The sequence below is a fragment of the Raphanus sativus genome, chromosome 5, assembly GCF_000801105.2.
Source record: "Raphanus sativus cultivar WK10039 chromosome 5, ASM80110v3, whole genome shotgun sequence".
Taxonomy (NCBI): domain Eukaryota; kingdom Viridiplantae; phylum Streptophyta; class Magnoliopsida; order Brassicales; family Brassicaceae; genus Raphanus; species Raphanus sativus.
Window position 1 is genome coordinate 9,405,736 of NC_079515.1, and position 17,700 is coordinate 9,423,435.

The 17,700-nt window shown below is 30.2% G+C and overlaps 2 protein-coding genes across 2 annotated transcripts; both read right to left on the minus strand.

Moving 5' to 3' along the window:
- Positions 1-4,720: 4,720 nt before the first annotated feature.
- On the minus strand, positions 4,721-5,672 carry LOC108859869 (4-coumarate--CoA ligase 4-like). Its single transcript, XM_018633772.2, has 4 exons — positions 5,480-5,672; positions 5,171-5,384; positions 4,998-5,100; positions 4,721-4,897 (listed from the first exon to the last, which is right to left on the minus strand). The coding sequence occupies exons 1-4, from the start codon at positions 5,664-5,666 to the stop codon at positions 4,772-4,774; spliced, it is 630 nt and encodes a 209-aa protein (XP_018489274.2). The 5' UTR covers positions 5,667-5,672; the 3' UTR covers positions 4,721-4,771.
- Positions 5,673-12,745: 7,073 nt separating this feature from the next.
- LOC130494832 (4-coumarate--CoA ligase 4-like) lies at positions 12,746-13,959 on the minus strand. The gene is made up of 2 exons (XM_056985637.1): positions 13,118-13,959; positions 12,746-12,794 (listed from the first exon to the last, which is right to left on the minus strand). Exons 1-2 carry the CDS (start codon positions 13,957-13,959, stop codon positions 12,746-12,748), a joined length of 891 nt encoding a protein of 296 aa, XP_056841617.1.
- Positions 13,960-17,700: the final 3,741 nt, after the last annotated feature.

The window sequence follows — 17,700 nt, forward strand, 5'->3', positions numbered from 1 at the left end:
AACTTAGTATATATATTGGTTTGGTTTGAATATTTGGATAGATAATCAATAAATATTGTAAGTATTTTTGGTGTTTTGAGTATACTTAAATTTAACTATTTTGCACATTTATTTTTGACCATTTGTATATATTTTAAAGTATGTTGGACAACTTAAGTATGTTATATATTTTGGATGTTTTTGATATACGTTAAATCTAAAAATAATTAATATGTTTAGGTATATAAATATATTTTGGATATATTTGGTTACCCAAAATATTTCAGTTTGGATCGGTTTCGGTTCTCTAAATACCAAATTTTTTAACTCGCTCGGATATTTAATCAATTTCGGTTCGGATTTAGTACTATTTTCGGATTCGGTTTGGTTCGATTTTTTGGATTAATATTGTTTTTCCAGCCTTACATATGTATATGTATTTACATATAAAATACATTTATTTCATACGAACTATATATATATATATATATATATAAGATACTGTAAAAAAAATTGTGAAATGGGTTTAAGACACCGTAACTTATTTTAAAGTATATATCTTAATTTTGTTTACAGTCGGATATAAAACTTTAAATTTGGTATTATATCTAATATTAATTTATAGTCGTTTTAAAAATTTAAAATATATCATATAAGAAAAAAAAGTATAATACCCTACATTTATATATACCACTAATTCAGTTAGGTACCTTAATAACCTAAACAAAGAATAACATTTTTCTGCGTAACCCTAATTAATTTACTTTTTCCTCAACTGACTTCCATATATTTATAAACCTTGCATTGGGGGAAAATTTTTCGAAAATTGAATGTAATTAATTTTCCAAATTTTCATCATCCCAAATTGTGTATCAAGGCGAATATATACGTCATTGTACGATATAAGGCTCGTACTTAATTCGATGTATAAATGCTGGTTTACGAAAATTTATATTCCATACATACCGATTTTTTTTATTTCAATAGTGTTCGGTTCTAATTAAATTTATAAACTGGCTTACTTCTTATCTTTTCCAAATCCCTGTAATTACAATACTTTAGTGACATAACAACAATGGCTATAATGGTAAACAAAATACAAAAACGTTGAAATAACAATGGCTATAAGGCTTCAATGACATAACTACAATGGCTATAATGTCTGTTGATCAAAGCGAGTAATGTTGAAGTTGTTGCTGTCAACTAAATTGCATAGAAAAGAAATACGTTTACATCAGAAACGAAAGCTCCAATAAGTCACAATACTAATTCATACTTAACAATCAACATATTTATTAACATAGTTGCTTGTAATCGACAGTTCCATATTTTATGAAAGTTCAGTTAATGGCGTATTGTTCTTAAACTGTTATGAGTTAGAATCCTGTCGTCGAACGTTTATCAAGTTTAGTTCATGTGCGTTCGAAGTTTTATCAAGTTTAGTTCATACGTTTTTTTAACCTATGTCGTATACATACATAGGTCATAAATTGAGGATTATAAATTATATTTTATCCCTTATATATCCATTAATCTCTTTACTATAACTTTCTCTAGCATTTAAAGTATGGACTCACCAATTTGTCATTTGATTCTCCAGCTGACACGTCACCTTAATTAGCATTTTAATTGCTTGACAATTCACCAGAGCTATTTTTTAATTAATACAAACTTAAGGTTATATTTTTAAATATTTCTCTATTAATATATAGGAGATTATTTCATACAAAAAACATTAGTTTTTCAAATTAAAAGTTTTTATAGTTATTTTTAAATTCATTCGACACAACAGCAGCATCTTTGATATAAGAAGGAGAAATAAGCAATGCTTCAAGCTCATATTGAGCCACTTGATAGCCTTTGAATTTGATGAGTTCCTTCAACCGATCAACAAGGAATATCTCATCGTCATCATCCACAAAGCCAATGTCTCTGGTGTGTAACCACCCGTCTTTGTTTATGGTTCAACAAAATTATAACTTATTCAATAGAACTCGTTTTTGACGAAATGATTATAGACTATTTTTTATAAGTTTTCGGAGGAAGACGTTTATCGGAATAACCAAATATTTTACACTATGAAATAGTGTAACCATGTGTCAAAATCGTTATTAGTTTGAATGAGAAATGAAGATTTAAAATGGATTACTTGACAAGCTTGTAAAACTTCAAAATTTGGCTAAATGTAAAAAATTAGTAAATAACCACTTTAAAGATTATGGATTTGGATTTATGGTCTTAATTTGTTAATTGAACATTATGTCCATTAAACTTATTATTACACCAAACTTATGATAATTTTTTGTGTTAAATTTAGTTTACACAAAAAAAGAAAATCCATTATTGAAGTATATTAGTGTTTTTCAAATTGGTCATACATAAATCTTCATTTTAAGTACACAATAGAATCTTGGTGATAATGGTGTTTGACTCATCTTTATTGTGATTAATATTTGTATTCAAAATCTACAGAATGCATTTGTACGTTTTTGTTTTGTAAAAGCCACTTGTGCTTCTCAATCTCTTTTCTACATATATAAAGTTAATTAGCCATTTAGAAAAAGTGATTCATACTGAACAAACAAAACATACGAACAAGTATAGCAAAAATAAATCTCCCACTGGAAATTTTGATTCTTTATTTTGTGTCTTTCTTTTCTTTCCTGAGTAGAGTGCAACGCAAAAATCAGGTTCAACATATTCTGTTCTTCATCGATGAGAGAAGGAATCATATCCCGTATATACTAAAGGAGTAACATTGACTTTAATGCATTTACATTGATTTGCGCCACATGTCATTTTTACGGTCAATTTAAAAATCGAATGAATATAATTTATATAAATTGTTTTTCCTATCCCTTAAATAAAAGTTACGGAATTACCAAATATGACTAATATTTATATGACACTTAATGATTCTAATAAATAAGATTTGATAACAATTTATATATCCTCCATCATTTTTTTGTATAATTTTATATTATTAAAATAAATTAAACAATCAAATTAGCTATAAAATTAAAATTTTGATTTTTTCGTATATGTTATATTTTGAATTTAAAAAAACCAAAAATAAATTACTAAACTGTTCAAATTATTATGTTAAAAATTAATGATCAATGGTTTAACATCCATTATATATTAATTGAGAAGCATTACAACATTATTTTGTAGTTACGTGTTACCATGAGAATGAAATTCAGAACTTTTTGAAAATAGGTTGGTCTATCTTAATTTATATTATACTTTTTATTAAACTATCTATCAAATAGATAAATATTATACAAATGAATATTCTTGCACTTTCCTTAAATAAAATTACAGAATTACCTAATAAGATTAACATAAATATGACGATTAATGATTATGAATAATAAATATTTGATCACAATTTTTGTATCATAGATTTTTTGTTTAATTTTATATTATTAAAAGATATTAAACAATCACATTAACCATAAAATAAAAAATTAGATTTTTTCTTATATGTTTTATTTTTATTTTTTAAACCACCAAAATTATTAGAAATTTTAAAATCCCACTTTGAAAAGTATGTGATGAATGGCTTAATTTGTTTTGTTATAACAAGATACAACTAATCCTAAAATTGTATTAATATTGATTTTTATTTAATAAATATTCAAATTAAATTTTATATATATGTATATTCAGCTAACGACTTAAAACAAGAAAATATGCTGCATCAATTTAGTCATTTAATTGAAACCTTTCAAAACTATGTGAAAGATTAAGGTCAAAGTAATTCGATATTGAAAATAATACTAAGTTGCTGGTTCTAAAACCATTAAAATAGTTCTCAATGATGTTAAAGTAAAGTATTGAAAAAATTGTAAAACATGTTTTTGTATTAAAATTTTACTTGATGACCACATTACGATTTTTTAAGTATAAGTAGGGTGATAAAAATTTTAAGCTCAAATCGATCATGCTCACCATAAATTCAAAATAGATTTCGGTCCACTATTATAATTACAAATACTCAGACCAACATATAAATAATTATATAAAGAAAACACAACTGTATGTATATTAAAAAAAATTCAACACATATACATATTTAATTTTTCAGTACTATATAATTTTAATTTTTATTATATAAGTTCAACCTTGCGCAAAACGCAGGCAGTGGCGGACGTACATTAGGACCAACGGGGTCACGTACCCCCTACTAAATTTTGTTTTTCTTTAAGCAATTGTATTAAAACTAGCTGAATTTCTATTAAAATGCCCCCAACTAATTCAAACTTTATCTTGATGCCCCCGACTAATGCCTCTCCTAGATCCGCCCATGAACGCAGGTCTTATCATAGTGCAGTTGTATTCCCGAGAATCTGAGCGCTATGAAACTGTCACACTGTAGGGCATTTAAAGATTTAAGGAAATATGTTAACCATCTTGATTCTGCAATTCTTCTTTATTCGTTTGTGTTAGGGCATTTAAAGATTTAAGGAAATATGTTAACCATCTTGATTCTGCAATTCTTCTTTAGTCGTTTGTGTCTGTGTTGTCGTTTTTAATTTATGTTTTTATTATTTTTATAAATATCAATTTTGCTATTGTAATGAAATAAGATTCATAACCATTGGCAGTAAGTCTTTTTGTTCTATAGTTCAAGATGCTTATTTCTTTTGATATATGCTAATTACCATTATTTCATATTATATTAAGGTCATATTTCCGTCAAATCTAAATAAATAAAACTTGAAAAGAAACCCTTGTTTATTACTTTGTTCATCAACACATTCTTTATTTTTGTATTAGATAAGATTTTTTAACTTCTGTTCATCAAGCCATTAGATAGTCTTGACCTTAAATCTTTCCTCAATATTTTCCCGGATGGAGCTTTAGGAATGAAATCAGTGAAAAACACCATCTTAATTCGCTTGTAGTGAACCACCTATACAGATCATCACACCATTATTTATTAAGACATCTAAAGTTTCCACCACTTTGTATATATCATGCTGAAGACCAGAAGTGAAATTTCAAAATATTACCTGTTTGTTGATAAAACTCATGACATCATCTTCAGTGAGCTTCGACCCTTCTGATCTAACCACAAACGCTACTGGAATCTCACCAGCTACTTCATCTTTCATTCTGAAACAAGAAATATCATTAGAAGATACACATTTAGAGTTTCAAACTGGATACACCCATTTAAACTCACGCGACAACAGCAACATCCTCAATAAAATGATGAGAAATAAGCAAGGCTTCAAGCTCAGCTGGAGCCACTTGATAGCCTTTGAATTTAATTAGTTCCTTCAAACGATCAACAATAAAGATCTCATCATCGTCATCCACAAACCCAATATCTCCTGTGTGTAGCCACCCGTCTTTATCTATGGTTTGTGCAGTAGCTTCCAGATCATTCAAATAACCTAAATAGATCACATCATTTCTTTTATATCAAAGTATTCTTCTTCCAAGGGAGAAAAAAAAACAGACACATCAGAATCATTAAACTTTGTTTTACCCTTCATAAGTTGATCGCCTCGGATGCAGATTTCGCCATGCTTGTTGCGTGGTAAGGAGACTCCAGTAATGATATCGACTACTTTCATCTCAGCGTTCCTGATCACAGTCCCACACGAACCAGACTTGATTTTGAACGGGTTCTTTGCAAGTGCCAACGACTTAGCTACTGTTCCCATTTCAGTCATTCCATAACTCTGAAATGTGTTTTTGTTTTTGTCATTACCAAAATTTAAGAAACAACAATATTTGAATTTTTTCCCACCATTGTAGCATCCCTTTATTTATTATTGGTAAATTAATATTTTGAAAATTAATAAAATATAATGATTCTAGATTTTTTTTAAATGTACTACTCCCTCTGTTTTTAAATACATGATGTTTTATAGAATTTTCTTGTTTTAAATTACATCACGTTTTCAATTTTTAGTGTGAACATTATTAGTTTTATTCGATATAAATTTTTATATTATGCAGTTTATTTACTATTGGTTAGTTTATGATTATGTAGATAGTTAATGATATATTTGGTTATAAAATACAATTTTTTAATATGTGTTAATAAATAAAGAAAGACAACTATTAAAAATGGAAGGCACCGAGTGGTAAGATTCAACTGTCGTTCATCGTTCACATGGACACAAAATCACCAATTTGATTAGTAGAGTATTAGTTGAGTCGGTAATATTGATGACCAAACAAAAGTACAAATATTTGATTAACATTGTAGTGAATATTATGACAACTATGGATCCTACCTCAAGCATAATTACTATTGGTAGATGAATTTAAAATATTTCTGAAAATTTTGAAATTCGGTTTATTGGATTATGGGCTTTAAAAGCCTAATTGGTAGAAGTATTTATTACTGATTTAAGAATTTTTGAATTCATTCAAAATCATTATTATTTAAAATTTTAGTTTTCATTGACTTTGTGATTTTATTAAATTATCTTATTATAGAAACATATTTTTTTTAAAAAAAATTTACTCATTAGATTCAACTTTAGAATTAATATTATGTATACTGATAAAAAAATTAAAGTCTATGGTGATGATTGGTAAGAGATGTAGGGGCTGGGATGTGCATAGTTTCATTTCTTTCTCTTTTTTTGTCGAAGTTTCGTTTCTTTCTACATCACTAAATCTATTACTATAAAGAAAGGATGTTTCTCTCCCGGTGACACGTCAGATTCCAGGTCACAAATTCGTTGATCTTGGCGTTGACATGTGTCCTGTTTGCAAAGTGCAGCGTTTCATTAAACTTATTTCGTCATGGGCTTCGTTCGTATGTGTGGTTGGGTTTGGAAGTAGAAGGTGTATCTGGCCCAGTTAGATTGTTCTGCGCTCCAACCCTAATTTTGTTTGATTGAAAAAAAGATCGTCTCTCTTCTGCGTCAACGGCGACGAGTTGACGTTTTTGCTTCTCCCTAATATATGAAACGGTCCGAGTTATGGGTTTGTGTTAACTCCAATTGATACACTCTCCCACTATGTAGTTTTCAATGCTTTGTTTTGATCTGTAAGGCGGTGTCTCTAACCCTATAAAAGGTAACTTTACTTTCTGTAGATCATCATCATCATATGTACTCTTGATTTTGCATACGTTTTGCAGTCACCATCTCCTTCTTCGCCGTCAATCATCGTCGCTCCTCTAACCGGTTAGTTTCTTCTTCTCTTAGTGTAGCACAATCTGATGTATTCTTAATATATACTGAAATTATGATTGTGTTTCGTGTTTCAATTAGATTGCATGTTACTCTAGATTGAGAAACTCGATTTTGTGTTTTAGATGAGCAGTAAGGGTTTCTTCACTTGGTTCAAAGTATATGGCTGCTTCAGTTTCAATAAGACTTATTCTCACTGTTGGATCCTTTGAAGATCTAGGACGCATAAGCAGTACTATCTCAGTTTCTAAGCTTTTTCTTATATGTAAAAATGTGAACATTTTTTTCTTTGATCTCTAACTGCTTCTCCTTTCGCATAGCTAAGGCATCTGGGAATTTTTTAAGCTCTCCGCCATGTCATCAAGAGGTTGGTGTTTAGATCATGAAAATATTTTCATGTTACTTCCATTGCATATAACTAAGATCTACTTTTCCTTAGATTACAGAGAGTTCGGAATCGCGGTGACTCTTTGTGATTGTATCTATGCCGAGTCTAATCTACAAATTGAGCAGATGAGGTTGGGAAAGACTCTACAAGCAATTGTTTTTGAGTTATCTGAAGTTTCATTAAGAATTGTGAGGGTCATTTTGTTCGTCAATGAGAGATCTGCTTTTTAAAGACAAGTTTTTAATGTTGAACTGTTTAATATTGTGTCTTTATTTCTGGCAGTTGTGCTTTGTCCTTTGAGCGTAACGGACGGTGGGCTGTGGGAGACAAAAGGTTCACTCCAGAACATGATGTTCTTTGCTATTCTTGAGAATATCTAGCTGCTTACAATCGATCTCTCTACCCAAGATTCCGCGAAGATTTTTTTTCTCCCTACTTATTGTTCTCTAAAAGCTGTTAAAATTCTGTCAAGATTTGGATTATTATTGATCTTTTCTATTGCAAGTGTAGATCTTTTACTTTTGTTCTGCAAAGCTACAGATCAGTGTGCTTTACTTCTTATGTGTTCTATTTATCATGTGTTGTGTTACACCGACGAAGTTAGTAAACAAAGTCATAACTTCAAAATAGATCTTTAATTTGTTTATCAGTGCGACTTTGTTCGGTGGAATTCTTGCTGTTCCAAAATTTTAGTAAACAAAAAAGAAAAAGATTATACAGAGTAATGGAGATGTCTTTTTTTTCAAATTAATGGAGACGTCTTCTTATTACAGTACTAGGGTTAATGTGTTGTTTCTAACGTATGATATAGCATTGCTGGATCAAGACTTCTTTTCTCAGAATGCCACGCAGTATGTTGTATACTTGATGAACTCAAATACTAAAGAATCCCAACAGTGTTGCTTCACTAGGAAAATTCATCGACTTTTGAACTGTGATATCAAAATCTGTCCATTACAAACTTACTTTAGTCATTTTATAACAGGGCTAGAATTTTTATTTTTTGCGAGCTGGTCTATTGGTGGACTTGAAAATGAAGTATCGTTCTGATCTTTATTGTTAAAATTTTATGAACCTATTTTACTGAAAACATTCTCTTTTAAAACAACAAGTAAAAAAATTAATATTAGTTTGTTTAACGGTGGTAACTATTTTTCATACTCGGATTATGGATTATTCGCACCGTAACTGACTTGACAAGCACGCAAACAACAATAATGATAGTCTTCTGTTCCACCAAATATGCTTAGTATGTCAAAATACAACACGAAAAATAAAAAAATATTATGTATTGGTATTCATCAATACTTTTAAAACAAATACATATCAAATAAATCAACGCAAATGGTACACACCTCACAAAATATAATCAATACAGCAGAAATTATTTTGACATAATTATAAAAGTAATAATTTTAGAAAACAAAGTAACTAATTAGTACATCCATAATATTGTTAGGTTTAAAAAATAATTCATTCGCAAATTCTGATAGAAAGAAATATATATAAATAAAAATTCAAAAGTAAAATCGTTTTAGTATTTCCTAAGTGTTGTTTGAAAATTAAAATTTAGTTTACTGTAAGCAATATATATATATATATATATATCAAAGATATTCTATTTAAATATTTAATTATATTTATATATTATGTATTTAATGTAAACGATATATATATATTAAAAAGATATTTTCCGCATGATTTTAAAATCATTTGTATTTTGTTATAGAAATTTAAACTCAATCACAGATTTCTCATTGTGAACTAAAAATATTCAATTACAATGACATGTATAAAATTTAACTAATATGTATATTTTATATGATAGAAATTTATATTATATGTTTACTTAATTGTTGAAATTGTTTTAAGATTCACATCCCGCCCGTAGGGCGGGCCGGTCCTAGTTTAGAGGAATAAGCTGTGATTGCTTAGCTGTAACCCTAAGAACTCCGAGTTAATCATGGGCTTACAGCCATATTAGCTTTTTCTAATATCCACGGCTCTGAAAAGCAACTTTTCTAAAGCAATTTAGAAGTGCTTCTGAGAATAGAATTTTCTTGCCTTCTACAAATATTTTCTTTCACTCTGCTAAGTAATTATAATAATACATTTATTACAATATATACGAAAAATGATAATGTATGACTAAAATATTATAATTACTACTAGAAATTGACTCGTGCCTCCGCACGGATGTTTGATTTAACTTGTGTTAAACATAAACTCATAAATTGTTGATTTTATAAAAAATCTCATGTATATTTTTGATATTTTGCAATTTACATATAGAGTAGAATCTATTATTTTATAATATAGATATTTGGTAATAGTTTTTTTATTTGTATATAATATTATATTAAAAATTTATAACTTGGTGCAATTTGATGTAATTGTACTATTCATATGTTAACATGTTTTTTTGTTAATTTATTTTAAAATGAAACAACATGCTAAATTTTTTTAACTTTTTCATTAGTTTTCTATGAATTATTATTATTTTATGATATTTTGTTTTGTTGAAAATTGAACTCTCGAAATTTTTATATTTGACAAAATTAAATAAGATAATAATATATCTAAAATTTTATTTATATATTGTATACTATATATTTCAGTTTGTATTTTTATTTCCACCACAAATAAACAATAACCATTGTAATTAATTGATTTTAAATACAGTGGCAAAATATGTAAATAAGAGAAATACAAAAAAATATTTTATTTATTCTAATTAAAATGGCTAAATCTGCAAATAAAATAAAGTATTTAATATGTTATCGATATTTCTAAACAACTTTCATTTATCATGCTATCAATGTTTCCAAACAGTACTAAAAAGTATTTCAGTTTTAATAATATAGATTTTCAGATTATGCATAACATATAAATCTAAATAAAGTTACTTATTTATTGATATGAATTATTTTTACTTATGATAATAGTTTTATAATATGTGACTAATTATATTTAAATTTATTGATTTTATCAATCCCGCTTTGTTTTGAACTAGTCACAACTTAATATTTAATCGAGTATATACAACTACTATTAAAAAATTCAAAATTCAATTCTTGTAACTTTATTATAAAAACCTCAACATTAATTCTTGAGCAAAAAAAATACTTCCTCTGTATTTTTATATGTGACGTTTTCTAGCTTTTCACATAAAACAAGACGTAAAGGGTAAATAAAGTCAAATCTGCTATATTTTACATAGATTTCTGGAAAACGTTATAAAAACATTGGAACAAAAGAATAGTTGTAAAACGACATGTAAGGGAGTATTATATTTCAAAACAATATAAGTATGAATATTCGGAGTTCAGTGAATGATCTGGACAATTCTAAAGCTTGATTTGGTGAATCGTATATTAATTATTTATACCATGTGATTGCTGTGTATATATATATATATATATATATACATAAAAAAACTCCATTTGATTACATTAGGGAAACAAATCTCACACCTACTCATAGATACCACATGACCCGTATCATTTATTTGTAATCTATTCAAATCTGCAAGAATCATTACTCAATCTCGCTTCTCAAATCTCAACAATTTACTGAATTACTCAATATTAATTTCATTACTCGGTCAAATTTCTCGAACTTCAATAATTTGTAGAGTCCTTGCACTCAAATATACTACGAAAATTTAAAAATAATTGTGAAAGTGAGAGCATCATTAAGCTGACCTGACCAAATATGGCACTGGGAAGCTTGAGACTCACTGCGTCTTCAAGCTCCTTCGTCAATGCACCTGAGCCCGAAAACATCATCCTCACCGAACTCAGGTCGTATCTATCCGTCTCCTGCGAGTTAACCAACGCTAAAACCACCGGTGGGGCCATCGGAACCACCGTGACCTTATACTTCTCAATCATCTCCATCACCATATTCAACTCGAACCTCGGCAAGATCTGTTGGAACTCGTTTTTGACGAAATGGTTTAAGACCATTTTCCGGTATGTTTCCGGACGAAGACGTTCGTCGGAATAACCGAATGTTTGACACTATGAAGTAGTGTACTCGTATGTCAAAATCAGAGTTGGTTTTGAATGAGAAATGGAAGTTCAAAATGAGTTTGGCTAAATATTAAAAATTAGCAAATGTCATATATTGGATATTTGGGTTTGAATTTGCTAGTTGGATATTATGTCCATTACTTATTCATGACTATCTTTATATTTGTATAAACATAAAATGCAAACCCAAATTAAAAGAAATATTATTTATGTTTGATATGGTCAAATATATAATATATTCTTTATTGCTAAGTCATTAAAAATTGAGTCAAAAGGAATTAAATTTTCTTAATGACAATATTGATTTTTTGACTTTAAGACTCCATTACTCTCTTGTATATTATGGCTTCTCAAAAGCATAATGTGATGTTTTGTATTTTCTATATAAAGGCTTGTGAGCCATTTAGAAAATGGCATGGAGAGACACACTTGAAAACCAACAACAAATACAATTCTTCCATGTTATAGTGATGTTTTTATTTTATTTATTTTTGTGTCTGAGAGTACAACACAAAACTAGTTTCGCCAGGCTTCTGATAGAGTGACGCAAATTCAGAAGATTGTTTGCAGTTGTATCCTGGGACTCATTACGTTATCGAACCGTCGCACTACGGGACGTATTTGAGTTATTTTTTTTTGTCATTAGAAATCATGAAACTGTATCCTTGTCAAACGACAGAGGGATGAACACACAAGAGTACGGAACTAAAAAAAACATAACAAACTCCACTAGGAGACTTAAAAGCATAGATAAAAGATGATAAGAGCAAGAAGCACATGTTGCCACAGTCAAGTGGACTTCTTCATGCTACAACTTCCTGGCGAATCTGAGATGTTAGCCATTAGGTGAAGCCAGGCTTATTTTGAGTACGTAGATGGAGAAGAGACAGCATCAACAAGAATGATACCAATAAGCCACCTTGGACCTCCACGAGCTACATAGAATTGAACTCGTTCAATGCTTGCCGAGTACACTCAATAGTATTGGACAGCCAAAGAAACCAATGCGGATTGTTCAGAACAGTCCACCGAACCGTTTACCATGAAGGTATAAATGGACACAATATATTAGAAACTAAAGATTCCACGCACACCAATAGGGGCTATGGTAAAGATAAATTTCCAAGAAAATAAGCACACCAATAAGAACACCGTTGATCTTCCGCTCTGGCACAAGTCTAATCAGGCACCTGACCGTTGAACTTCCAATCCGGAACACAACTAGATCTTCAGAAACCAACTCAGCAACACACGGTAGAATAACTCGTCACAATTGACGAAGAGATCTAAAAAAACCCTTAAAACTAAGTGACAAAAAGAATAAATTGATGAAAAATACTAATAGAGAATAGAGATCTCCCCCGGCATAAGCGACAAGAGCCCACCGGGGAAGAAACAAAGATCAGATCAGAGAGGTTTTACGTATTTGAGTTAAGGAAAGAGATAATATCTCGCCTCTGCAGTTGTATCATCCTTTTCTTAATCTTTGGTATATAATTTTATCAATTTTATTCTTTACAATATTCAGTAATCCGTAGTTTATAAAATACGGTTCTATCAAGATCAAGAACGCCGCACCGGCCCTCATCGCCGAAAGCATCAGCGAGTTGTGGGTGTAAGTGTGAAACATTGGGAGAAAACATATGATGACGTCATCTCTTGTGAAGTTGAGATGAGGGTTTTCTCCGTCGACTTTCTGAGCGGTGCTCGTAACTACTCCCTTGTGAGTAATCATTACTCCCTTTGGATGTCCCGTGGTCCCGGAGGAGAACGGCATCAACACCGTATCCTCCGGCGAGATCTCCGGTTTAGGAAGCTCATTCTCGTCCGCTTGAGTCAGTTCTGTGAAACTCAAGCATCCCTCCGGTAACGGAATGTCGTATTCGTCTACGCAAACTATCAAAACGTTTTCAAGGTTTGTTAGCTTATCGACGTAACATGGCTTTGTAATGATCATCTTCGTGGCGGAGGCTTTTGCCTGTTTTGCGATCTCAGGTGGGGTAAATAACGGATTAGCAGGGGTCGATATGGCTCCGAGGTAAGCTAAGGCGAGGCAAGATAGAGCAAACTCCGGCGAGTTTGGGAGAAGGAGCATCACGGTGTCACCGTGGCGGATCCCGTGCCGATGGAGTCCTGCAGAGATTCTCCTTAGAGTGATTTGTACGTCGGCGTAGGTAAAGATGCGTCCGGTGACACCGTCTATGAGACATGTGGTGGTGGAACCACCGTCGTCTCCGCCGCCGGAGAATCTCTGGAAGATGTAATCGATGAGAGGAAGGTGGTTTGGAATAGAGATATCAGCAAGTTTGGACCGGAAAATGATATCTTGAGAAGGTTCTTGTTCTGTTGTCTTCCTTGCGAGAGAAAGTGTTTCTTCTTGTCGGAGCGCCATGTGTAGAGATTCAAAACAAAAACAAAGACAAAGAGAGAGTTATGTTCTCAACGTAATTTTACCTTGGGTTTTATAATGGAGGAGTTCGGTTTTAGGATTAATGTTTCGCGAATATTCTACAGATAATGTGAAACATGTGAACTTCCCTCCGGTCAAATTGCAATAATCGAACATGTAGTAGTGTCTTTTTCATGGATTCGAACGTGGAACATGAGCTGCAGAACTACCTACCAACAAGTGACGAAACAAACCATTTTAATATATATCAAATTCTCTATGGCTTTCTTCTTTACTTTGGCTTATTTCTACGCAATCTTTTTGTTCTAAATTCTTTTTTTTTTATTCAAAATTCTTGATCTCTATACGATCTCCTGATTAGTTGTTTACATTCCCTGTGTTCGTCTCAAGTCTATGCAGTTTTAGTAGATATATTTAAGATTTGACACATCGGCTCTAGTTTATGTAGTTTTAGTAGATCTATTTAAGCATGTTGTTATTAGGTATGGACCGTAAAATTTTATTCATTTCATTATATATCAATTTAGATCAATTATCAATATATATTCAGTATTTGTATATAAGTTCTATAATATTTTATTCATGAAATTAACTATTTAGTGAATTAATTATCAATAATATTTAGTGAATTAACTAATAGTTAAAAATTTAGATCAATTATCAATATTCAGTATTTATATATAAGTTCTATAATATTTTATTCATGAAATTAACTATTTAATGAATAATTTTTTAAAAGATAATATTTTATTTTTGTAATGGAATATTGCTGTTAAGTAAATTTTGGTTTTAAAAAAAATAATCCGATTGAATATTCGAACATCAAATATCTGGATAGTGGGGAAGAAACTCAAATTTTAAAATTGCTAATTTAGACAAAATATTTTTTTTAAAGAAAGTTGGATCCTAATATTATGGATCCAGGGCGGTCCCACAAATGATTTATTGTTCGTCTCTAGTTTATTTAGTTTTAGTAGATCTATTTAAGAATTGTAACATTGGGATTGATTGATTGTTGCTGTAATTTTAGATTTTTTGCTTTAGAAAATAAACTGTAAGATTTTTGCTTTGGTTTTAATTTTTTTCTGCTTTGGATACTTTTCAAAGCACTTGATAAAAGCTGTAGAAAAATTGATTTCTAAAACCAATATATTTCCTTTTAAAGATTTTGGCTGTAGTTTTAGATTTTATTAATAAAACTTGATTGTTTTAGTTTTATTGCTTTGTAGAGATTTATGGCTGTGTGGAACACTCACATCCATCACCATTCACCCCATCATCTCTAGTTTTTGTAGTTGTAAGCATTATGTATTAGAGGTAGGCTTTAAAATTTGATTTGATTTTGTTACCCATTTCGGTATAATCCAAAATTATGTATATCTATAATTTTACGGGTCAAAATAAAACATTCATATTCAGTATTCAATATTTTTACGTTTTACAATATTTATTCACTAAATTATTGTTTAGGGAAATAGAATTTTAAAAGATTTTTTTTGTTCCTTATAGTAGAATATTGTTTTTACTAGTTTTTATAGTTTTTTTTAATTCTTTTGTAAAAATAGTTTATTTTTAAGAATCAAACCATTATCTAGTTAAACTATAAATTTTACCAAATATCTTAATTAAATATTCAGACATTGTGTATGTAGATAGTAACGAAGAAATTAGTCAAATCTTAAAATTGTTGATCGGAACGAATGAAATAAATCATGTGAGAAAGTGATGAAAATAGTCCGGAACTACGAACAAATATCAGGATAACGTATTAACTTTGATAAATCTTCTCTGTTGTTTGGTAAGAAGATTAACACAAATGATAAAGTTTATCAGGTAGATTGCTAATTGTGGCATTAAGCTGACACTTCTTAAGAGCCTGGTAGCAAAATGAATGGTTTGTTAGAGAGGTTTTAGATTTATCATTGATATAGAAATCTAAGAATGTGTCTTTTCATCATAAACACTGCACTAATATTTCATTCCTTTGGACTTGGAGGTGTACTAATGCTTCATTGACCTCTTGTAACTTGTTGTTTGTTGGGGTTGACCTGACCTTGCTTGGTCGAATGATCTTGGTAGAACTCATCGAGAACTCTTTTTATGCTTTGATTATACTTATGTTGAAGAATTTTAGCTTTTTGTTGCGTCATAGCTCCTTAAAATGTGTTTGGTGCTCCATCATCCAGATCTTTGTTTCAATCTCAAATGGTTTGATTCGGTTAAACTTAGCATGTCCTCATCAGCAATAGAGGACAGTAAAATCCAGACCGTTGTTGTTGCTCTGCTTTTCCTAATAGATAACTTACTCTATTTTTAGGCATATAATGGTTTGAAATTTGACCAATCTCAATTCTTTCAAGTTTGTGATAGTGTAAATACCTTTTTTTATATATAAAAAATATCAAAATCAAAACCCAACGTAACTTGGAAAAGTCTCCCAAGGAATCCTATTTTAGTATCTTGTGTTAGATTAGTATACACTCTAAACAAGGATCAGCTAAAATTAGTGTACGCCCTAATTTTCTTTCTATATATAAATCCACTTTTCATCTAATTCACGCTAAAAGAAAAGCAAAAAAAGAAGAAGGATCCATCATATTCCGGGATTACTATTCCCCTTAAGAACATTAAGAACAGAAAATGAAGGCATGCGTGAGCGTGATACTGATATTGGTGATTTGCGCCGCTGTGATTGTGGAGCAATCAGAGGCGATAGAAAACAACCCCGTTTACAAATGTCTTCAAAAAAATCCTACAAATAATAAATGTCGTATTGAAAAGGGTGCTCCTCCCCGTCCTGCCAACAATTACAGTCGTGGTTGCTCTAAAGCACACCGATGCCGCGGCAAGTAAATCTCACATAATACATACAGGGCCATGCTTACTTGATTATGAAAAAGGCGGTCGCCTCAGGCCCAACATCTGTTTACAAGTTTTAAGGCCCCCGATTGATAATTTCGTTTTGTTTTAACCAATAACTAAATTTTTGCCCGTACTTTTGTTTTACATTTTTAGAATGTTTTAATAATTGTATTACAATAATTGGACTAAACTTATATTAATAGATCACTAGATTTTGACCCGCGCTTTCAAAGCGCGGGTTTATGTTTGGTGAAAATTTTATATAATCACATTTATATAATCCGTCTTGTATATATATTTATATAATCCGTCTCATATATGTATTTTATATCCAGATTTATGTTCGGTAAAACTATATTATACATGTATTTTTAGGTTTTTAATTTTGAATTAGATATTTTAAATATAAATCAATATAACAGTTTTATAGTTTTGATCGGTGTTTTGAAATTCGATTGAGACCTGCGGTTGAACGGATTACCGGTTGATCAAAGATAAATTCAGTTCAGGTTTGAAAAAAAAAACAAAATTTAAAAATCCAATAAAAACTACTAAAATCGAAATCCAGTTACCGGTTGAACCACTGGTTGAACCAATAAACAATTTTTATTTTTTATAAATAATTTTTGTTAGATAGTTGGGATTATATTTAGGAAAAAGTGGTTTAAAACCAAACCATTAAATAGTTTGAGAAAAAACGATGCAGTTTCAAACATGTCCGGTTGGAAAAATATTAAAATGATGCAGTATCAAACACGGAATAATCACATACCAAAATTGAATTAGGAAACCGGTGGTTAATGACAAACCAAAAACAATTAAAAAAAAAACCAATGCAAAATGTCCAAAATGTCATTAATG